The sequence below is a fragment of the Cygnus atratus genome, chromosome 9 (genome assembly GCF_013377495.2).
Source record: "Cygnus atratus isolate AKBS03 ecotype Queensland, Australia chromosome 9, CAtr_DNAZoo_HiC_assembly, whole genome shotgun sequence".
NCBI classification, from domain to species: domain Eukaryota; kingdom Metazoa; phylum Chordata; class Aves; order Anseriformes; family Anatidae; genus Cygnus; species Cygnus atratus.
This window is the reverse complement of record NC_066370.1, coordinates 9504722-9528115: the sequence shown is the minus strand read 5'-3', so window position 1 is coordinate 9528115 and position 23394 is coordinate 9504722. Positions and strand designations below refer to the sequence as shown.

The 23394-nt window shown below is 39.5% G+C and overlaps 1 protein-coding gene across 6 annotated transcripts in view; it reads left to right on the top strand.

Annotated features, from left to right (window-relative positions):
* GIGYF2 (GRB10 interacting GYF protein 2) overlaps window positions 1-23394 on the top strand; it is a 78831-nt gene that overhangs the window by 48854 nt on the left and 6583 nt on the right. For 2 of the 6 annotated variants that reach the window (XM_035544760.2, XM_035544755.2), the window contains 18 exons: window positions 2137-2316; window positions 6988-7205; window positions 7308-7470; window positions 7557-7757; window positions 8268-8458; window positions 9133-9292; window positions 11247-11413; window positions 11817-11905; window positions 12915-13022; window positions 13577-13674; window positions 14160-14260; window positions 15086-15247; window positions 17086-17187; window positions 19918-20076; window positions 21216-21452; window positions 22057-22179; window positions 22796-22999; window positions 23127-23332. In XM_035544760.2, coding sequence (XP_035400653.1) covers window positions 2137-2316; window positions 6988-7205; window positions 7308-7470; window positions 7557-7757; window positions 8268-8458; window positions 9133-9292; window positions 11247-11413; window positions 11817-11905; window positions 12915-13022; window positions 13577-13674; window positions 14160-14260; window positions 15086-15247; window positions 17086-17187; window positions 19918-20076; window positions 21216-21452; window positions 22057-22179; window positions 22796-22999; window positions 23127-23332 — 2869 coding nt within the window. The remainder of the gene's footprint in view (window positions 1-2136; window positions 2317-6987; window positions 7206-7307; window positions 7471-7556; window positions 7758-8267; window positions 8459-9132; window positions 9293-11246; window positions 11414-11816; window positions 11906-12914; window positions 13023-13576; window positions 13675-14159; window positions 14261-15085; window positions 15248-17085; window positions 17188-19917; window positions 20077-21215; window positions 21453-22056; window positions 22180-22795; window positions 23000-23126; window positions 23333-23394) is intronic. The other 4 variants (XM_035544761.2, XM_035544759.2, XM_035544757.2 and 1 more) reach the window with 3 other exon arrangements.

Here is a 23394-nt window from a genome sequence, read left to right as displayed (position 1 = left end):
TGATCTCTGTGTACTTTGACAGCTTGGCTCTGCTGTTGTGTTTTCTATTAGGTGAAGACTTCCCTAAATACACTGTTTTAAAAACTTCGTTCTCAGAGCACAGCAAGTGCAGAGGTTTTACTTAGGCAGGTGTTCACAACGCTGAAGGAAATGTGTATCTGAGTTATACTCAGCTTCATAGCTGAGACTGCCTCTTGATACTGATGATACAGTTTAAATTACCCCATGTGCTTTTTAACCTTTTTTTACATAGAAACAACATAAAAAGAGTGTGTGCCGGAGTTACCTTTCTGAGGTCATCAGGTGACTATCAGGGTGGTAGAATTCTTGTCTTAATTGTTGGGGTGTTTCCTGCCTCTCCTATTTACTTGCTAGGTCAAGGCCATGCAACCTTAATATATAAATTCTTCTAGAAACTTGTTCCTGTGACAGTTAGGAAAGTATTTTGTGTGAACCTGAAATGTGGGAAACTGGAAGAAACTGAAAACATCTTGGGTTTTGTGCTCTGATTTAGTTTCACCTGTACTTTTCCAACACAGTCTCTCCCTGAAAGGGTTTTCATAGTAAGTGGAAAACTTTGATCTGAAGAAAGGAAAAGGGATTTTCTGTCAGTGTTTTGAGATGGTGGAGAAGGGATGTTGGTTATTTTTGAGCATACTGCAAGGTCCAAAGGCAGTGTTTGTTTTCTGTCTCTAGAATGCAATATCTTTATGTATGAAAAATTTCTGAATTCTTCTAAATGGAGACACTGTAAGCCATAGCATTTCAGGTTCTCTGCATTTCCCATTCTTCACATGCAGCTTTTTCAGTTGATGGAAAAAATGAGGGAACAATTTCTGGTCCTTCCTAAATTAAATTCTTTAACATGTCACTTAAATGTTTTCTACTGCAGGAATCTTAATGCAGACGTTTTTTTCCCGTCTTAAGCAAGCAGGTGTATTATACAATCTTTATACTACATATTTTATTTTATTTGTGGGTTTTAAGACCTAAGGAAAATTCAGTGTACCTTTCTCTGGTAGTTGAATACTTACTAAAAAAACAACAAAAACAACAAAATTTCAAATTAGCTAGGTTAATGCTATCAGTCAAGTGGCATCATGGTTCCTGTGAAAATTCTGGTGCTATGCAGTTAAACAGACCTGAAGAAATACATGATCCATATGTCCTGAAGTTAGCACTACTGTTTATTTCAGCAGTAGCGGCTCCTCATCAGGATGAGTCAACAGTAAGAGCAGCATGTGTCTAGCTCAAGTTACTGGCATATAATGTGGATTCTTTTTATGAAAGTGATCTATATCATCCTTTTGTGACAGTGTTGCTATTCGTTAAGTACCTGGGACTTCTGTTTCATCTTAAATACACCTTAGTGTAAATGAGGAACTAAAAGACTATCCAATCTCCTAAATTTTTGGCAGGCTCCTCCTTAAGCTTGAGCATAATTACTTGTGTTAACATACTGACCTAAGCTCTCCAGAAGATGTATTCACAGGGTAATGTTAACACTACCATGTAACTGTAAAACACTTCGTTTAATCCTTAATGCTACTTTAGATTTTCAGTCCTTCCTAAAATCCTTCCTAAAATTTTGCAAGAATGAAGTACATCTTATTGGATTAAATACATAGCTCATATTCTTTTTAATATGCAAGTAGAAAATATCTTTGGTTTATGTAAAATGTGCGTAATGTTTACAGTTTTAACTGTATCCTCACTTTCTTTTAGCATGAGTCTTTTCATGATACAGTGGTTTACTCTTTCTGCATGCTCTGGCTTCTTACCTTTTATGTTTCCCTATGTCTCTTAATCTGTCATCTTTTCTTTTGTCATTCCTATCCATGTTAGAATTGCTTGTATATGTTGCTTTCTTCTGCATAGTATTTGTATGTGTACCCATGCCCCTTTGCTCAGTCTTTCCATCCCAAGGTACGTTATGATGTGGGGGAATTTACTAAATCTGTCTCCCTCTGTCAGACATTTCCTTCCCTAAACTTCCATTCCTCTGTTAGACTCCTGTCACCCCTTCTGGTGCTTTTTGTCTGGAGCAAGATTAAAAACTTCATGTTTCTAGATGCCTGAAGACTGGATGCATTTTTCTAGACTGTATGCATGTTCACTTATGTGTTTCCTTTGCAGTGAGACCGAATTTTGAGGAAGGTGGGACAGCAGCAACGGGGAGGAAACATGAGTTTATACGCTCTGAGAGCGAGAACTGGCGCATCTTCAGGGAGGAACAAAATGGGGAAGATGATGAAGGAGGCTGGCGTCTGGCTGGGTCACGGAGGGATGGTGAGAGGTGGCGTCCTCACAGTCCAGGTGAGAGGAGATCAGGAGTAAAAATACAGCCATGGTTATAGAGAAATGGTAGTGGGTGAATCAGGGCCTGGATGAAGTAGAGAGAAGGAAGATGGCCTCAGGCTTAGGCCAAAAACAGGTAAGGTTCTTGTAGTTTTGGTTGTTAGGAACAGAATCATAGGATGGCTTGGGTTGGAAAGGACCGCAAAGACCACATAGTTCCAGCCCCCTGCCCTGGGCAGGGATGCCTCCTGCCAGCCCAGGCTGCTCAGGGCCCCATCCAGCCTGGCCTCAAGCGCTTCCAGGAGTGGGGCATCCTCAGCTTCTCTGGGCAGTCTGTGCCAGTGTGCCTCACAGTAAAGAACTACGTATTGTGTCAGCCTACATGGGGCTCCTGATCACAAAACCATTAGTGAGAACAGAAATACTAGCATTTTATTTTCTTTTTAATGTCTTCAGTGCCCTAATATATTTAATGAAGCAATGTTGTTCAGGTATGTGCTTGCCTCTGTTGTGTACCAGGTGTCTGAAATCACGTTTTCATAGTACTGTTATTCTGTGGTGGTAGTGCTGAGGGGAGAGCAGTTACATGTGTTAGGGAGCGTATCTAAGGTTATGGAGTAATGCTGATATTAAACCATTCAGGTTATTCATCTCTTTCTGGTTTTCAAGAGGTGCTTGCAATACCAACGGGCATTCTTGGAAGATCTCAAAATAAGTTGCTCTGTATCTCTTGTAGGTAGTTACAAGGATGTCCCATCTCTTGTTAAATTTCAGGCATCTCTTTGGTGCTGCTGTCCCTCTTCCTGGCCTGACAAGGTCAGTCTGGTTCACTTGCTTACCAGCATTGTTCTGCCAGAGTTGCAGGAGAGTTGAGTAATGTGGCTGAAACAAGGCTTTTTTCTGCTGCTAAGACAAGGTGCTGCTAGCCAACTATGCATCTTGTGGGATCTTGGTTTGGAGTATCTCTTGTTTACACAAGGCTTCTGAGGAACCAAGGGAGGATTGTGGCTCTCCTGCTGTTACACCTTCATAGGGAAACAAAGGAAGCATGAGACACTTTTGTGGCTGAGGTGGATGACTGTTCTCTTTAATTTCATTATTAAATAAACGGTCACATTTGCTCTCACAATGGGATTTATCACTCTTATGAACGTCCCAAAGGACTTAAAGTTCTACAATGCGAGCAACTGTTACCTCTATTTCTAACCCTGTCCACAGCCATGTACTACTCTGCCCTCAAACAAATGTTAGCTTGTACTAAAATTTAGCAGTGAGCCCAAGGGTAGATGTATTATCAGATGCTTTCTATTTAGAGCAGGGCTAAAGGGCAAATCTTGAAGGAGGTCATTTTCTTTTCCCCACTGTTTGGTCACGATTGTTCGTTAGACACTGCTACTGTGTTATGTAGTTCAGATAACAAGCCAGCTAAGATAGTACCTCATGATGATCAGATGTAGCATGTTACCCAGGAGTGGAGTATTTTGAGAGTGCAAGCCTGCATGTTTCAGCTTAAAAGGAAGCACAGAGACAATGAAGTTCACAAGTTCATTCATCTTCTTAACTCTTTTTTGGAAGATGTTCTGAGGAAGGTTTTGAAAATTAATTTTACTTCCATCATTGGGAATACTACTGCTTATTTGAATTTCTGCTGTAGTGGACAGCTAACTTAAATTACAAGTTAATTTTCTTACAACAGGCTTTTTATAATACCTCTTAATTTTGATAACCTGCAGAGAAGTCGCTCATGTTGAGATGAAAGAGAACTGAGCTGATAGCTAGTCTCTTACCTTTGGTCAGAGTTGTATTTGAGTTTTCCTGTTAGCAGGAGCTCCAGAACCATCAAAACAGTTTTAATCGCACCCTTGCAGTAAACAGTGAGTTTAACTCAAATTGGTGTAGCTTAAACTACTTCTTTGTACTTTTCCTGCTGTTAGATAATAGTACTGATGATGTGTCCTGCCAGAAATCAATAAATGTCTTCTCAGAGTATCACTGTCATCTGTCTAGTTGGACCTTCCTTTGACTTGGCTCTGCGTGCTACCTAGGTGATTGTGTGCTGTTTGATTTTTATTTCGGGGTGAGAACAGTTTAGAAGAGTATAGCAGTTGTCATGCCTGAGTTTATCATCATCTCTTGTTAAACAGAGAATAGTTAAATTCCCACAGGCTGCAGTTTTTCCAGCTTGTGAATTCCTCTTGGTCTTTCAGCTGTGTTTACTGCAGGATGGCTGACCTAATCTGTTCATTTTATGCTTTTTTTGATAGGCACAAAGGGTCAAGAGGATGGACTAAGTCTGCTTCAACAGTCTTGTGTCCATACGCATGGTTCTGTGGTTTTAGTTATATCTAAATCTAAGTCCCTTGATGTACTAGAAGAAATCTGTTTTGTGTCTGTGCTGTTTAAACACTTCCCTTATTAGATGGCTATACTTAATTACAAGTAAGCAAAATTCTGAATATTGGTAGTAAAGCGAAGAAAGGAATCTGCCTGACTACTAAAAATAGATGAACCCAACACTGTTTTCCACCCTCTGCCACATAATGCAGAAGGATGTAAACTTGTCTGTTTTTGCAGCATGAAAATGGTCTGGATTGCATTACCAGGCTTTTCCAGTCAGAACTTATGGGGTTTTCTACTTTTTTCTGCTGCTGTCTGTGCGCTATTGCTAAAAGTCTGTGAAGTTTTCTTTCCTTGTTTTTTACAACGGAAAAGTTGTTTTGCTAGTTGTGCTGGGTAAACCTGGTACCACTCTTATCATAGATCTTAAAAGGATTGTTGAACTGGGTTTACTATCTGTAAGAGGAATGTGACCATAGCTTTAAATTCCATCCTTTTAATGATTTAGTGACTGCCTACTAAAATGCCCCTTATTTCTCCTATTCCAGTTGTATTCATACAGTGATTGCCCTTGAAATTTGCAGAGCAAGTCCATTTTATCAGATACAGATGCAAACCTTTTTTTGTCTCAAAACTAGTGAATGATGTATTTGTTTTTTTTGTTACCAAGTCATTCTGAAGGAATATGAATCATCTCTTGCCTAAAATTTCCCTGATAAGATTTTTGTGTTCCTTAAGCAGCTCTACTAAGATCTTATGTCTTAAAGCATTTTAGAGAGTCCTTAATCTGTAATTTCATAAAGATGTTTTTCTGGTTGCTGCTCTTTTTTATTTTTGAAAGGCTTTTCAAAGGTTGAGCTGCAAGCAGAGGTGCATGGAGCATGATGCTGGCATTCTTTTCAGAAGACAGTGCGTGAAATGGTTATTACTTGAGCTCTCTGGAGTACTTACTCCATCAGTGCATCTTCAGTGAGCCTTCATCTTTACTTGCACGTCTTCTGAGTAGTTATTGATGAATAGGATGTTGACATAATAGGCCTAGGAGATGCTAAGAACTATTTGAAAGCAGACAGATGAAGTAAGTGCAAGTTTAGTGTTCATTATTTATTAATGACGTGAAAAGGCTTGCCTCAGAACACTGAGTTTCACATACTAAGATGTTTATTTTTTTAGAAGGTGTAACTAGATTAAGCTATATTGTATACAAATTATATACAAATAAGCACATACAATATAGCAAAGGCTCTGTTAAAGTCTAACCTTTCATGTTTTCTTGATAAAATGTAATATTAAAGTTCAAAGTATTTGCAGAGGGCCATGTTATGTTTCTTGTGAGACAAAGGTGGATTTTTTGCATGGTTAGTCTTAATACTTTACGGGGTTTTGTAGAAACTTGCCTCATTCATATGAAACAAACAGAATGGGGGATGTTTTTTTCTTAACTTTTTGGTAACCATTTGACACACAGTGAGACTAAATGCTGATTTCCACTGACTGCACAAAATTTGACATTTTTTTTTCCAGAACAGAATGCAGCCACCATTAAAAGCACTAAAAACTTAAAATATGTTCATTTCTACTTTGTACCTTTCTGGTAAAAATAGCTTCTCTTGGATGAAGAGCTTTGAAAGTTGTTTACAATGCTTTTGCTCCCAATTTGTTTTCTTTGGCTGAAGGTTCTTTCCAGCATAAAGTTAGCAATATTGCAGTCAGATGATTTTGTGAAGCTTGGCTGAATGAAGATGTCTTCTGAATATATTAGAATGGAATTAAAGTTGTGCTTAAATTTGGAAAGTTTTTCTCTTTCCCTTATGTATTATCATTCCAAGTTCCATGACTGAAAATTACCATTCAGGAGACTTAGTTCCTTCAGAAGAACTTGAACAGTCATAAGTCGTCTTTTCCATGCATATGCACAAAGTCCTCTCTGAGGGCTAGGGAAAAAAAGCATGGGTGGTTTTCTCAGGTGTAGAAGAAAATGTAACATCTTAGATCTTTAAGTCAATGGTGGCTGGTAGAAGGAGGTTGATAAACTCAATCAGCATCCAGTGTTTGCCTTACTTTGCTCCAGGATGTTGTAGATGATGTAGCCCACCTTTTTTAGCCTTACGTGGTGCTTTTAATGGTCGTAATACTATTTATAGTGTGGGGATGTACAATACTTAAAAGTCTCCTCCTTATTGGTAAGTTTGTCCTCTTCTTTCCCTTGTCCTTTAAGATGCTGCTTTATAGGTGGATTGTACCCCGTAGTGGCTTTGTGAATTTGTCACTGTTTGTCACCTCCACCCACCTGTTCCAAGTAAGCTAATACCCCCGGGACTGTCTTGTAAAGTTACTTTCCCCCCACCTTAGATGGCCCTCGTTCTGCAGGCTGGCGAGAGCACATGGAGCGAAGACGGAGGTTTGAATTTGATTTCCGGGAACGAGATGATGAACGGGGTTATCGACGAGTGCGGTGTGGGAGTGGCAGCATGGATGATGACAGGGACAGCCTCCCTGAGTGGTGCTTAGAAGATGCAGAAGAAGAAATGGGAACATTTGACTCCTCTGGAGCATTTCTTTCTTTAAAGGTAAAAAAAAAAAAAAAAAAAAAGCTGTCTCGTGTGTTTTATTCACTTTAAGCGAATGTCCTGTTACATCAGGTGGATTATGGATGCTTGTTTACTTCGTAGAAGGTACAGAAGGAGCCAATCCCAGAGGAACAGGAAATGGACTTCCGACCTGTGGAGGAAGGGGAAGAAAGATCAGACTCTGAAGGGAGCCACAATGAAGAAGCCAAAGATCATGAAAAGACCACTAAGAAAGAGGGGGAGAAAACAGATAGAATAGTGGCAGGTAAGGCAGACTTCTCTTGCATCTGTTCTGTGCTACAGTGTAGAATTTCTGTAAATTCAGTTAAGTAGAACCATGCGATATTACAGAAGCAGCAGAAGAAGCAGCCCAAACATCTTCGCCAGCTGCCAGGTCAGATACCCCACCAAAATCCCAGCCACAAGACTCACTGCAGACAAGCCTTTTTGAAAGGAAAGAGGAGTCTGTCCCAGAAAGAACAGAAAAAACAGAAGATAAAGAGAATCGAACAGAGAATACACCACCAGGCAAAATGTCCAACAGAGGGGAAGGTAATAAAATTGATTAATTCATTAGGTTTCTGTTACTCATTGTGATTTTACAAGCCTTCCTTAAGGATTGGGTTATGGTGATGAAAATCTAGAATTCACCAGTTGGTCTATAAATAAATACAAATAGGATTTAGTGGAAATGCTAATTCAAATGCTTGCAGTGCACCCACCTATACTTCAAATTGCAATGCAGTCCAGTGAAACACGAGCTAATTGCCAGTGTGCCTTGTGGTAGAGCAGAGCAGTCTGGACAAATGCGTGTGGCCAAGGAACAGGATGTGCTGATCTGTGCTGAGTACTGCATTTGTTAGAACTAAACTGGTTGTTCCTTGAAGGTTGGGCTGGGTGCCTGTGCAGTAAAGGGTACCACTGTGCAGTCATTTACAGGAAGATCTGAAAATACTGCTTTGGTGCTAATTTTGGGCTGTTGAAATCTTTCTACAGTAAGTTTCTAAAAGTTGTTCTCAATTATGTTAAAAATACTGAGCTAACCTTAAAAATTTTCTTTAGATTTGGCTTCTGCTGCTCAACCTTTGCCACAGATTTCTGCAGACACAGCTTCTCCTGCTCATCTTTCTCCTCCTGTTTCCAATTCGAATCCTACTCTGCGACCAGTTCAGACACCTGTCACAGCTGCTCCAGGCATGGGCAACATTCCCACTGACCCAGATGATGAAGAAGGCCTCAAACACCTAGAGCAGGTAAAATTTCTCAAATTCCTTTGTTAACAATCATGAGACTGGAGGAATGTGGAATGCAAGAAATACTTGAAGTGCATAAAAACAAAAATGCAGATAAAATTTTACAGTCTGCAATGTATTCTGAAGCAATGTTTCTTCCCTCCATGATTTTCTCAGAGAATAATTCAAGGTTAGGGTAGTAGTTTTCCGAGTAACAGTATTGTACCCAGTGATCAAGAGCTACAGGTTCTAGGGCTTGTGGATATTGTCAATTAGCTTTATCATTTGTTTCATGGTATGCTTGATGTGCATGTAAAAAAAAAAAAAAAAAAAAGTAAGCCAAGTGCCAACTCCATTTGTGGAAGCTGAGTGACTGCCAGGAAGCAGAGCGTATTCTATGCTATCGCTTCCATACGTGTTTTGTTCCTCATCATGATGATACTTTGTGGGACCTTGTAGATACTTGTTCTAAACCTTTACTTAAGCATGCAAACTATGCTTATTCATGATTCTGACAAGGTGGCAGGCTGAGCTAAGGGTCTCTGGTGCTGTAACACCAGTCCTTGAGTTGCCTGTAGTTCGTAGCTCCTGAGCACTCAGTACGACAAGCTTGTTGTATTTACCACAGTCATTTTGGAATCTCTCAGCACACAACTAAATCTTGTATTCCTTGGTGGTTTTGATGTCTTCTGCAGCAAGCAGAGAAAATGGTGGCATATCTGCAGGACAGTGCTGTTGATGATGAAAGACTAGCAGCAAAAATTCAAGAGCACAGAGCAAAGGGTTCCTCTATGCCGTTGTTCCATGAAGCCATGCAGAAGTGGTACTACAAAGATCCACAAGGAGAAATTCAGGGTAGGTCTGTGCCCTTTACACTTCCTCTTTTGTTTCACAGAGTTGTTAAAGACTTCACCACAAAATTACCACCAGCAGATACTGATGTTTGTTGTTAGAAAGGCAGCACAGGGAATTTACCTCCATAGAATTAGGTTTTGAAAATGGATCCTTCTACCCATCACTGCCCCCATCAGCATACTCAGTGTCCAGAATTAAACGTTATGGCTAAGGTTTGCCATTGCTTCATGTTTTTGTAAATCGAGGTTAGACTAAACTTGCTTTTCATGCCAACAGTTACTCAGATTTGCAGATAATAAGGGAAACAAAACAAGAATTTGCAAATGCTGAAACGTCTTGAAAAATCAATGAGAAACATTGAAATCACTTGTCCAGTCTCAGCCCAAAGACATTGAGTATTCAAGAAAGGAGAATTTCTTTAGAGCAAAGGGAACAAATTTTCACAAGCCAGTGCTCATGCATAGTCTCAATTTTAATCATACCTGCAGTCCGGTGCATGATGAGTTCCTGTAATACCAACTGTTCCATGCTTGCCATTTTCACTTAAGTCATCTCGTTTTTTTCAACACAATTTGGAACAGGCCTTTCCTGTACATACTTGCATGTTTCCTTTCCAAAAGCACTTTACGTCTTAGGGCTCTGCTTAAGCAGCTGCATAGCTGTCTCACAAAAATGCAGTTAAAGAATAAGTTCCTTACTTGTTGTATTTCATTATGTGTAGTAACCTCTAATGTTGCTTAGTGCAAATGGCTTCCTCAGCTGTGAACTAGATAGGATTTGTGGGTGTGTTATTTGTGGGATCAGTGCCAGTCTCTTGCCTGCAGGTGTTACACGTCTTTAAGATTCCAGGGGTGAACAGAAAACCCTGAAGTGTGCAAAACATATAGGGTTTTTACTTGCTCAGTGTGCTTCAGACTGTTAGTTGCTACTGGGTGTTTAATGCTCAGTGATGGTTTAACAGCTTTTTGTTGGAACAAGCGATTCCTTGAATTTGAACTCCAGAAATGAATGCTCCCACATAATTTTCTCTTGGGATACTGCTTGTGGTTTCACATTTTCTGTGAGGAATTAACTTCTAAAGGTACTTCATACAGAGGAGACAAGAATTACTGAACAAACACTTGCGCTTTTCAGAAAATATTTTTGCAACACTTCTGTGTAGTTATTCTGTTAAAGAATTTACTTTTTTTTTGTATTGGCTTTGTCTCTAGTTGGATGTGTGGAATTAGGAAAAAGGAGTTTCTCCTTTGAAGGGAGTGACTGAAATCTTGCTCAAGAAAAAGAGAGATTGGTAGGTTTTTGAGATAATGAGAAAACCAGTTTCTCCCTTACATCTTTAAAAATTTAATCTTGTACCCAGAGGGGGGTTCTGCTCGTTTAGTCAGTTCCAAAGCAAAGTTCGTATAAAACGTGTGAATTCTGCCAAATTGAAGGCAAGGGTTGAAACTGGCTAAGATCACTTAGTTACCTTTGATCAGTGTGTGGGCACAGTGGTGCTTGGGATCTTAGTACCTGCTAGCTGATAGCACTGCTGAGGTCTGAACTGGAAATTGGAACTGTTAATCTGATGTTAAGCCTGAAGAAGTGAGCTTTGCTGCAAGGCAGGATGTACATTAGCTGGATTGAGCCCCTCAGTGCTGTGGCTGCTCACCATTCATCTCAGAGTTGACTCATCTTCCTCTGTTGCATGGTAAAAGCCATCATACACTTCTCAGTAAAGGGCAAATGTTGTGGCCGCTGTAGTGATCCAGGTATGTGCATTGACACTCCAGCATTGCATGTAGACTAATGTAGACTGTCCAGACAAGTGGTTGAGAAGGATAAGAATCCCCTGATGCTAGGTGCTATTACTTTAACAAGCACCATGCTCTTTTGTTTCCATTAAGCTTAACTTGGCCTTCCTTCCTCTTCCTCCCCCTGCCCCCGCCATGTGTGTTGGTTGATGTTATTTCAGGTCCTTTCAGTAATCAGGAGATGGCAGAGTGGTTCCAGGCTGGATATTTCACTATGTCGCTGTTGGTTAAGAGAGCCTGTGATGAGACTTTTCAGCCACTTGGAGACATCATGAAAATGTGGGGCAGGGTTCCCTTCACTCCAGGTCCAGCACCACTTCCACATCTGGTAATTATGAAATAGTTAAAATATTCAAATAGTCCTGTAATAAATGGAAATGGAATTATGTACATATCAAATGATCTGTCCTCTAAATGCAGGTGCTCTGAGCACTAAAGTTGAAGCCTGTGTTGAATTACGTTTTTTAAGATGAGAAAAGACACTCAGTTTAAGAATGGGAGTTCTGTCACATGTGTGACTGTAATGCTTAGTCTTTGTGCTGTGATACGTGGAAGTGTTGTGTATTTCACTCACTGTACTACACACTGCTTGTAAATGTTAATCTTTGTCTAGGTGTTTGTCTATTTGCTTCACTTTTTCAGAACAGGACATAATTTTATATTGCTTGCATTTGCAGTATGCTACTGTTGCTGTATGTTAAAATAGTTTAATGTTTTATTCCTAAACATAGGGTGAGCTGGACCAAGAGCGTCTGACTAGGCAACAAGAATTGGCCCTGATCCAAATGCAGCACCTCCAGTATCAGCATCTTCTTATACAGTAAGACTGCCAGTTCCAGAGATCTTCCCGTGGCTGTGTTCTTCTCTGTGTTTTTAATCATCAGGGTTCAGCTTCTTGTCACTGTTTTCTCGGGCAATGGGGGTGGTAGTGCTTCACCTCCAACAGCAGTAGCCTGCTTCCCTGAGCACCAGAGGCCTGATAGTCTACCGGATTAGAGCAGAGAGCAGCTGCCTCAGGCACACTATGCAGTCTTTCTCTGTGTCATGCATAGCTACTTTGGCGGGACTTGCTATATAGGCAGCTGTTAGGGTCAAACTGAATCCCAGCTCTCCTTGTAATGCAGTTCTGATGTTTGAGCAGGGGAAGGCTGCACATCTCAACTGGAGGTGGAGAAGGCCATAAACTTATTTTGGAAACTTATTTGGTCTATTTGCTCAATTTTTTAAAGATCAGTGCAAGGTAACTGCTGGAGAAGAGCAGGTTATCATCCACTTTTTTGTCAAAGTTGTCAGCTGCATTTCAATTCTGGCCAGTTCATAACAACTTATTTTGTAGGAGACTGGAGAAAAGAAAGCAATTAGGTAGAGCATGTGTTGAAGGGGTTCTGAGAATATGTAACACAATTATAATTTTTAAATATGGATTGTCAGCTTATTTGATAAGATGAGCCCTGCCCATGCACTAGGGAGTGTCTTGACATACTAGGGAAGAGTGATTTGTATAGGTACCAGATTCATATATGAGCAGTCTGCATGTAATTTACAGAAAAACGGAAGTAGTGTTGTGTTGGACAGAAATAACCAGTATGTGTAGTAGAAGATGAAAAGAGATTTGGTTCTGCGCATGTGGGCCAGGTTGTTGTGTGCTTGTATTTTAAGTCTTTCCATGGCCCACATTCTGTGGTTGCCTCTAGTAATTAGCATGTACATTAAATTGGTCAGTGGGCATTAGTCCTAGAGAAAGAATCGATGTGCAACTTCTGCAACTTAGTCATTATATAGGTAAGGAAGTGAACAAAATACCAGTGATTCTCTGCTTTCTTTTGAAGACAACAATATGCACAGGTGCTGGCTCAGCAGCAAAAAGCAGCCCTCTCATCCCAGCAGCAGCAGCAGCTTGCTATTCTCTTGCAACAGTTCCAGGCCCTGAAGATAAGGTGAGTTAACCCAGACTTAAACTGAATGGCATTCTTGGTATATTCTGGCTATATGTATGTAACTATAATCTTTGTCAGTGGTCCATCATATTCAAGCTTGCTGATATTTGGGCATTACATCTTTCAAAGACTGTATGAGTATGAAGCAGTTGCAGAATGTGGAATACTTCCTTATATACGTAGCTTTTACCTCAGAATATGTATGAAAATGAGGAAAATCTTATGGTTGAAATGAGACCTTTCTGTCAGATCTGTTTTGCTGGTAACAGAATGGCTTTGGCAACTGAATTCTGTAGTGCTAGGTACTTATATCTGCTAGCCTATGGGCAGCAGATGCAAAGCTGTAACAGTATAGCTGGCTTAGTCCTTGATTTGGCAGGAGGGATGAGATGAGCAAGAACTCTGCAAGCAAGTAGTATTGTCCGCATCACGTTTTTGTTTTAAATAGAGGTGTGCAAGGAAAGGAGTATGTTACAAGTTTCTGAATCTCACGCGTGTTCAGAGCATTCCTCTCCCTGGAAGTGGCATGTTGACTCTTCCTGTTGGTATTACAGAATATCTGAACAGAACATGATGCCGCCTGTTACAAGGTCTGTGTCAGTGCCGGACACTGGCTCTATATGGGAACTTCAATCAGCTTCACAGCCTACAGGTAAGATGCTTAGTACTTGTCAGGTCTGTTGAGAAAAGTTCACGGATTAAAAGGCAGTACCTTTGTTGAGATAATTGCTCCCTTTTTGATGCTGGGAAAAATTATTTCTGCATCGGTATTTTGTAACTGGTTCAGGCTACTTTGCATTGCTGTTTAACTTACAGTTGAGTCATACGAAGATTCCTCACACGGTGATGTGAAGTCTGGATCCAAAGGGATTGAGCCTTACGTTGTGAAGGTGTTTCCCTCTGATGGGAGGAGTTGGAATAGCTGGTTCTTGTTTAGAATTTTGTAGGAAACACAGCCTTTTTGGTTGAATAAGCTGCCTTCTATAGAAGATAAGGTGGCCCTCTAGTGACTAAAAGTATTGTATTATGATTTTAGTTTATAAAATATAATAGCATGCACAAGTTTTTCCCCTTTCAGTTATTTTTTATTGGTGCACTTATTTTTGCCTATAAATGTTTGTTTTCTTTACTGTCTAGTCTGGGAAGGAAGCAGTGTCTGGGATCTCCCCATCGATACTGCAACTCAGGGACCAGCTCTAGAACAACTTCAGCAGCTCGAGAAGGCCAAAGCTGCAAAGGTCAGAAACTGTTTTGTATTCTAAGGAGTCGGCATTGCTGTTCTGCAATGTAGCTGTGTTTCTTGAGCTCATGTAAGACCTCTAGCTTTTTAAACTTCAAGCCACACTGTTCAATTTGATTAGATATTCTGTTTATGGGGTTTTCAATGAAAATGGGTTATATAAACCAGTGATTAAATCCTTTTGGACTGCTGTTTGGAAATGATTGCTGTGGAGGTACTACTGACCTCTAATGTAGTGGTTGTATTTTATAGTTGTCATTTAAAACAAAACAAACAAAAACAACAAAAGACACAAAAAACACTTCATTAACCACCTTTGATTTAAATGGTATCATCATGAGCTCTCATGGCAAAGCCTGAGTAGGAGCAGTTAGTCATTCTCTTAGTTCTACCATCTTCTCACCTGAATTGGTTTGGGGAGTAGTTAGTTCTATTTGCTGGGATGGTTTCACAGTTAGTCTAGGATTAAATTCTTTTGATAAGTTTGGACCTGTCTGATTCTGTATGTTCCCGGAAACTGATTATTTTATGATGACTGCAAAGCAAGTCCCTGCTAGCTTCTTAAGTCAGAGGTTGTTTTAAGGAGCAGTTGATGAAAGACTTACTAGAGAACTGATGCTCGTTATAGAACAGAAACTGTCCTAGACAGTATTGCAGGAATCTGACCCCAGTAGGCAGCTAGTTCATAGGTAACATTGCAATTAAGGGAGAGCATCAGTCAGAGGCTTCATTTGTTATGTTCTATAATCTTAACAGAGAAGCCCTGAGAATTGGTGTAGGAATACCTTACCTGCATCTGAGTGTAGTTTTATGTGAATTGTAGCTAGAGCAAGAGAGGAGAGAAGTGGAAATGAGGGCCAAACGAGAGGAAGAAGAGAGGAAAAGGCAGGAGGAGCTTCGGAGGCAACAAGAAGAGCTACTTAGGAGGCAGCAGGAAGATGAGAGGAAGCGACGGGAAGAAGAAGAACTGGCCCGCAGGAAGCAAGTGAGTTTCCTCAATGCAGTTCATCTCTAATTTTAATACTTAATAAAACTCACTTTAAGAATCCTGTGGGGTCTAACTAATCTTTGATAGGTGTGTATGAAGACAGGTATAATATTTTTTTCATGTGAGTGTATGAAATGATTCTTCTGTTCTTGATTTTTTTTTTTTTTAAATTGAAGATCCCAAATTGCAATCTGACAAATGGGCTTTAATGGTTTACTTCAAATAAGTTCTTTTTTGTGAGCTGAGAGGCTTTAGTCCATGTGGAATATTCCTTCCAAATTTCTTAGGAGCAATGTTAGACTTCAGTTAGTTGCCCAGTTATTTTATGTGTAATCTTTATTGACCATTTATGCAATCTAGTGCTTCGATAAGGATATGTTAGGGACTAGACTGCAGACTAAGCATCTGTTTTAAATGAATCAAATGTAGAGGGATATACAGGAGGAACAACTCGATGCAAAAATTCTTTTTCCTTTTTTAATTTAGTAAAGCATTTTTGCTGAAGAAATTATCTGGGTTATGTCTTAGTATCAGCTTTATTTTCTTAAGCTGATACTTAGGACAGGAAGGGATATAGTTTAGAAGCAATGGACAAGCATATTTGTTAAAAATGAATGATGTGGCCTGTGTTTAGCAGGAGAATGTATGTAGGATTTATGGCATGTCCTTTCTTCTTAGAAGAACATGGAGGCATTACTAGCATAAAGTTTCTGGCAGTTACTTCTAAATTCCGCATAGAAGAAACATTAATTGTTCTATAAGCATAGTAGGAGGGAAATATGTAAGTTAGTTTCCACTACACATAAAAGGATAAGGGCAAGCACGTTGGTGAGCTTATTTCGTTAGTCAAATAAAGTTAGTCAATAAATGGCCTCTAAAGTAGCACATGTATTACAGCAAGAAGTAATAAATACTTCTTTTCTTTATGATATTTTTATGTGCTTAGGTAATTGTAAAATTGCGTTTTCTGATTTTAAGGTTCAGACATTTCCAAAGAAGTGTCTGGAATTGTTAGTTTTATTTGCAGCGTGGTAATAGACCTTAGTTCACTCAGTGTTTGGATTTTGGTACCAAAGATCTATTTTAACAGAACACAGTGTGTTGCATAGTTAGCTCTCATGGGATCTTTAAGAACGAAGTCTACAATAAGTAAATGTCTACTTGCTTTAATATATCATCTTTGTGTACAGCAAGTCATGATGGTATCCAGTTGAAAAGCATCCTTTGCTCAAGTTCAGGATTTACGGTAGCATTCAAGCAATAATGTACTCCAAAGCTTAACTTTTGAGTTAAGTTGCTATGTATCTGTTTTAGTAATAACTAATTTTTCAGTTATCACCTGGTATCTCAATGTGTTTCATCCATTGTGGCTCCAAATAGACTTGGGATATGCTTCTTTTCAGACTAACAGTTTTGCCATTGTGTATGACTTCCTAGAAACGTACATTAAATTCTGAAGTTTATTGGCCACTCTAGATTTGTACAGTAAGTAATCTGACTTTCCCTTTCTGCAATGTCAGTGGGAAATAATTATTTACAAGGAGGAAGCAGAATGGGATTGAAAAATGGTAACAAGTATTTTAGCTCATTACCAGTGTAATAATTGCAATAATGCAAAATTCTGAGCAGGAACGTGTGATAAGATAAGAAAGGGTTTAAGCACTTCTCTGGAAAGAGAAAAATATTATTTATTTAAATTAAAAAACAAACTGGTCTTATATTTGAATCTGACTTCTGTACTGGAAGGCATTGTAGAGTCAGGGATGAACTGATTTATTAGCATGGATTTATACAGAGGAGATGATGCTTAACAAATTTGATTAACTTCTTTTGAGGAGGTGACAGTGAGAGCTGAGAGGGGTGAAGCAGTAGACTTAATCTGCCTGGACATCAGGAAGGCTTTTGATGTAATACTGCATAAAAGGCTAGTATATAAGGTTAGTAAATATGCTGTTGATGGTGAATTCTAAATAAAAAAAAAAAGCAATTCTGTAGGATGAAATGTCGTACCAAATGTTGAATCCAGTTTTGTTCTTAGTTTTCATCAATTGCCTGCACTGTAGAATTACAAACAGTATTTCCCAGCTTGTGTAGCTTCTTTATTTTTTGCGTCTGATCTCATATCTTCTATTTTGTAATGACTAATCACTTTCAGGAACACAATTTGAGGTTTAATAATTTTACCTAGTAATTGTCTGAGTTATATCTTTACTGTTGCTCTTCAAAGCATTTGGCCCAAACATGAATGTTACAAAACTAAAAGATTCGTAAGCCCTATTAACATAGGCAAGGGGAATTGAGGGTGTTACCAGCTGTAAAAGTTCTAGAATACTTTAAGAAAGCAGCCACTACTGAAATCAGAATTACTACTTAAGGATATTGGGCAATATTGTAGGTATTTTAAAATATCTGAAGTAAATTGTCTACAAAGCAATATGTGTCCTTAAAAGTAATTGTAAGAAAAGAGGTGGTTAATGCTAAGAAAGCTGGGACTCTCCTGGAGTCAGAAGCTATGAATATGGGAGAGCAGCAAAGGCCAGAGGAGCAAGTCTGTCTATTTCCCATAAAAGTCAATAGCAGAAAGCTGGAGAGCTTTCAACAGTTTTGGTCATAAGCTCAAACTAAAATACTGAACAATAAGAAAGATGCAGAAGTAAATACTAAGAGAGCCTTTCCTATAGCTGTGAAGGGTGGCTAGAAAGAATTATCAGATATGTGGCTCCTAGCTTTTTATGATCGTGCAGCTTTTTCATTTTGATGCACTACTGTTTATCTTTAGCTCTCTAGGGGAGAGAAGTCTTTTGTTAATTCTTGTCATTCAGCAATGTCTCTTCCAGGATTCCCGAGGAAGAGAGATCCCTGCAGTTTTATTTGTTACTGCCAATCTTATTTCCAAAAAGCAAAGTAGGGCAGAGAAGTCAGTGAACTCCTGTTATGTAGGAGGACTTGGTGACTTTGTTCACCTCTCTCAGGTACTGCATGTTATGTCGATGACTAGTACCAAACGTCCCCCAGCCTGGCTGGTGGCTGGGTGTCTTGAGCCAAGCTCTTGGTGTGGTCTCTAGTCAAGCAAAATACTGGCACACCTCTAGCCTCCTCATCAGACTTTTCAGTAAAAGCAACAGGAAGCAGAAAATTCTCAGCACTTGCACTGGGACACGTGATTATTGTGACTTGACTGTATGTGTCCCATTAATTTAGTTATAGGCCCCGGTTACGAAAATGGTCTAGATGTTGTGCGTTGTGCTCAAAGCTTTTCTGAATGTTAAATCAAAGCCTTAAATGATTAAACAGGAAATAATTCACAGGCTACTGTTTTATATCCAGCTAGTAGAAGAATTTACAGCAGTAAATTGGGTATGAAAAATGCTTTGTCTACTGACAGTAATATTGTAGACATCTGGAGTGAGCTGCTATCAGAAACCTGCTCCAGTTGGTATTGCGGTGTACCTATGCCATGTCTATATAAAGGTTTGGTATGCAATTTAGTATAAGGCTCTTAGATTTCAGAATTAACTTCTTGTTTTACTGGAGTTCAAAATTAATACATCTATCTTGCACAATTAGTCTCCCTTAGTCATCTCCCTTAGTTCTTTCTATATTACTTATAGAAAACTTTAAAGAGTACGTTTGCACAGTACTGATTGTTCAAAAGGAAAATATGGAAGCTTAAATTCTTGTCCAATAAGTAGGACAGAAGAGATGAAAAACAGGGTGTCCTTTACACAGTTGCTGGATTTCAAAGATCAGAAAAGGCAGCAAAAAGAAAAGCTATTTTATGCAAGGGGAGGTCACAACTGGGGAAAAGCTGGGCAGGAGTGCACCTGCTCTGTGGTACACAAGAGACCAGCAGAAGGCTGGTTGTGTCCTATTCCTCTAAAAACCAGGTAGCAGAATGGGAAAATATTTGTTGATCTTGACAGCATTAGGAAAGGTTACTGATGTTTATTTTTCAGTTAATCAAATAATTTTGCTACTTGGAAAGCAAAACATAACTTAATGGAAGCTATTTAAATAACTTAGCGATAGGCCAAAACCAAAGCCCTCGAGACATTTCATTGGCTATGATATTTAAGTAGTGTAGGAAGAGGCCGATCAAAGCCCTTTCATAGAGTTCCATATCTCTGGGGCTTGCAAAGATTCAGTGTCCTCAAATATGCTGGGCTTCTTCGGCTTATTATTTATTGTGTCTGGACATGTGGTTTCAGTTTTGTAGTGCACTTGTTTGTTAGTCAATGTTTAGTAACTCCCCTAAGTAGGAGAAATTTCCACTTACAGCCAACAAGCCAAAAAAGGAATTGCTGAGATCACATTAAAATATATATGTTCAGGTTCAGTTAGTATAGACTGGAAGGAGGAGTTGCACCCTCCTTTGTTTTCATTCTCGATGCCATGGTTTTAAAAAACAAAGATAACGCTTGATTTCATGTGTTTCATTATTCATTAAAATAATTCATTTGTTTGTGAGATGCATCCGAAAACCTGTTGACTTGTAGGTCCTAAACTTGTTCAATTTGTTTAAGTTTAAGCGAAGCACTGGCAAAACAAAATATTAAGAATCTTTCCTCGAGGCCATTCATCTAGCTAGACCATGTTGTAGTCTGTGTTCTGATGTGGTTCATCAATGATTTGGTATTTATAGATTGACATTCTGTTCCCAACTCCAGGAAGAAGCCTTGAGGCGGCAACGAGAGCAGGAAATTGCACTAAGACGGCAGCGGGAAGAGGAGGAACGGCAACAGCAAGAGGAAGCACTTAGGAGATTGGAAGAGAGGAGAAGAGAAGAGGAGGAAAGACGGCAGCGAGAAGAATTACTTCGTAAACAGGTGAAAACAAGCTAAGGGGATCGATCCATTATGTCTAATTATGGAGACTGCCAGAGCCAACAAGCTTTGAAACTAGATCCATGCCTGAGAGACCATCAGTTTTTGTGGAGGAAGGCAAAGCTCACAGACATTACGTCTCTCCTCATTTCAGATAAAATAATCGGAATCTGATCTGCCCTTTGGAAAATTTGTGTTGAATGTTTTCCTTCACATCTGAGCCTTAAGAATGGCTTTGCAGCATAGTACTTCTAGTTCTTTTTTTCAAAGGAAAGGCAGAATACAGTACTGGAATAATTTGTTTTAAATCATCATTCTACAAGTGTTTACCATAGTACTGTTTTTAATATCATCTGAGATGATCAGTTTTGTCCGTCTTTCTGTACTGTGCCAAGTCTGTCAGAGTTGAAGCTTTTCTTCCCTTTTATTGTTTTACTATTAACATTTTTTTTCCTTTGGGGTCAGCCTTAGCAGCTTATATTGATGAACTTGAGCTTTTAGTCCCCTGGTTTATACTGTCACAGGCTCTACGTCAAATCTTAAAATGAGAGTGGCTTATTAACTTCTAGTCCATTTAGGATTTGCTAGTTATTTAAAAAATCTTTTTCAGGGCCCTCCCTGATGATTACCTGAAATGGTAAGGGCTCCTTACCATTTCTGGCCCACCACACAATCATCTTGTTTTTTACCAGAAGCATCTTTTCTTTTGCAGCTCTAGTTTTCATCAGTAAACATCACTTTGTTTGTTTTTTTTCTTTCACATTAAAAACTTTCTCCCCTTATTCCCGTCAAGTTTTATTCTATTGAAAGTACACCAGTGCTTGACTGTAAGTTGTACAAGCAAATAGAATAAGCTCAGACTGCAAGATGCATGACTTCTAGAAGGAAAGTGGTTCAGACAATTAGCTAGCCTGATCTAAAGATGTCATTCTTTTTCAAGTCCCGTGGTGGAAAAATGGGTAAACTTGTATTTTGAGAGTATTTAGCTGATATACACTTTCTTGACTGAGAAATGGTAAACTTAACAGCACAGATCAAAGGCACAAAGGCCCCTTTCTTCTGCTAGGATCTCAAATCCAAAGAGCAGAAGTAGTTCAGATTTTCTAAGTCTAAGACTTTACTTTTCCTTATGTGCTGGGAAGGAAGAGGAGGCTGCAAAGTGGGCACGTGAAGAGGAGGAAGCTCAACGGAGACTTGAGGAAAGTCGGCTACGCATGGAAGAAGAGGCAGCCAGACAACGGCTTGAAGAAGAAGAGCGAAAGCGCAAGGAGCTGGAACTCCAGCGCCAGAAAGAAATAATGAGACAGAGGCAGCAGCAGCAGGAGGCTTTACGACGGCTACAACAACAGCAGCAACAGCAGCAACTTGCCCAGATGAAGGTGAAGTGTTTCTATGGCTTAACCTCCTTCTTAACTTAGTGTGCTGTGTAAAACCACAACAGGAATTCAGGATTGTCTAGGCTAGCGTGAACTGAGCCAGAGAGGTACGGACTATCTGGAAGGGGCAGAAGTTGGCTTTGAAATTGATGGGAGATGCAGGAGGAAGGTAAGTTGCAAAAAAAAAAAGGAAAAGGTTAAGTCAGAAGAAGCTCACTGACAAGGGATTTGCAGGTCAATACAGATGTTTATTCTGCTCCAGTGGGGAAGGGTCAGTGCAAAGTTTCTAAAGGTTGCAGTTTCAGAAGTCTTTGGAATGAAAACTGCTGTTTTTCAGATAGCGAGGTATTTATTACCTTATTCTTGATGTGCTTTATCTTTGACAGTATGATACATCAGAGGGCAGTTTGAAGAAACATACTTTATACTTGAAGTGTACACTTTAATACTGCTATAACATTTTATACTTTGAAATGTTTTGTTGAAGTTTAAAGGTGGCCTTTCTTTTCCCTGTGCTCTGAGCTTATATTGATTTTTTTTCATGATTATACTTCAGCAGTGTTCGTTAAAAGGTTTTGTAATCCCTAATGGTGTGTTTTTGCCACAGCTCCCTTCATCTTCAACATGGGGTCAGCAGTCAAATTCAGGAGGCTGTCAATCCCAGAACACACTGTCATTGGCAGAAATACAAAAGATAGAAGAGGAACGAGAAAGGCAGCTTCGAGAAGAGGTAAATACTAATGCTAAGGGAGCTGAACTTGTTAGAGTGGACTCCACTGTGTGACTGCTTAACTGTTGACTAAGATATTAGAAGTAACGGTGAGGATGAGTTTCTTAAAATAGTATAATCCAGGTAAAATCCTATCTTTCAGGTGTAGATTCAGTGAGTACTGTGAAGGTTTTTTATAGCTTCTAAATATAAATATCTGAAAGGGTGGGGAACTCTACCCTTTTCTTTAAACCTTAGGAATGCAATATGTTCACTAAACAATATAAAATGATTTCACATCTATAGCATATAGCTTTGCAAATATGCACAAGACCAGGACGTGTTAAAGAAAAATAAGTGGTAGGAGAAGATATTCCTCCAAGACCCCAAATGCTTAGCAGACAGCATTCATAATTATTAGACAAGTTCATTCTGTTTTGGGCTAATAAACAGCTTGTTTTCCCTGGTTACTTAGTGCATCCCTATTTGTAGGAAATGTAACAGCTCAAAAATAGTACTACTTCAGAATTCTCCAGAATAAGATGAAATCAGTTTGAAAAAAAATTTTCAGCAAGAATTTGGAACAGTAATGATCTCCTGATAGTATGGACAAGCATTTTTGTTTCGTTTGCTACAGCAAAGGCGTCAGCAGCGTGAACTAATGAAAGCCCTCCAGCAACAGCAGCAACAACAGCAGCAAAAATTGTCAGGCTGGGGTAATGTCACTAAACCAACAGGCACTACCAAGTCCCTGTTGGAGATACAGCAGGAAGAGGCAAGGCAGATGCAGAAACAGCAGCAACAGCAGCACCAGCAGCCAAACAGAGTCAGAAATACTACGGTACGTCCACTGTTTATCTAATCAGTATGTGGAGGTTAACAGATCATGACAGTTTTCCGTGTGTGTTCATTACTGCTCTGCCAGGTCTGGTGCTAATACCCAGGATCTCTTTGTTATGTTTCAACAGCACTCTAACCTGCACACCAGCATTGGGAATTCAGTGTGGGGCTCCCTAAACACTAATCCCAGCAACCAGTGGGCATCTGACCTAGTCAGTAGCATCTGGAGTAATGCTGATACCAAAAACTCAAACATGGGTTTCTGGGATGATGCAGTGAAGGAAGTGGGACCTCGTAACTCGACCAATAAAAACAAAAGCAATGCCAGCCTCAGGTAGGAACTGGGGAAGGAGCTTTTGCAAAGAAAGGCTACCGCTCCTGAGATGATGACTTAGC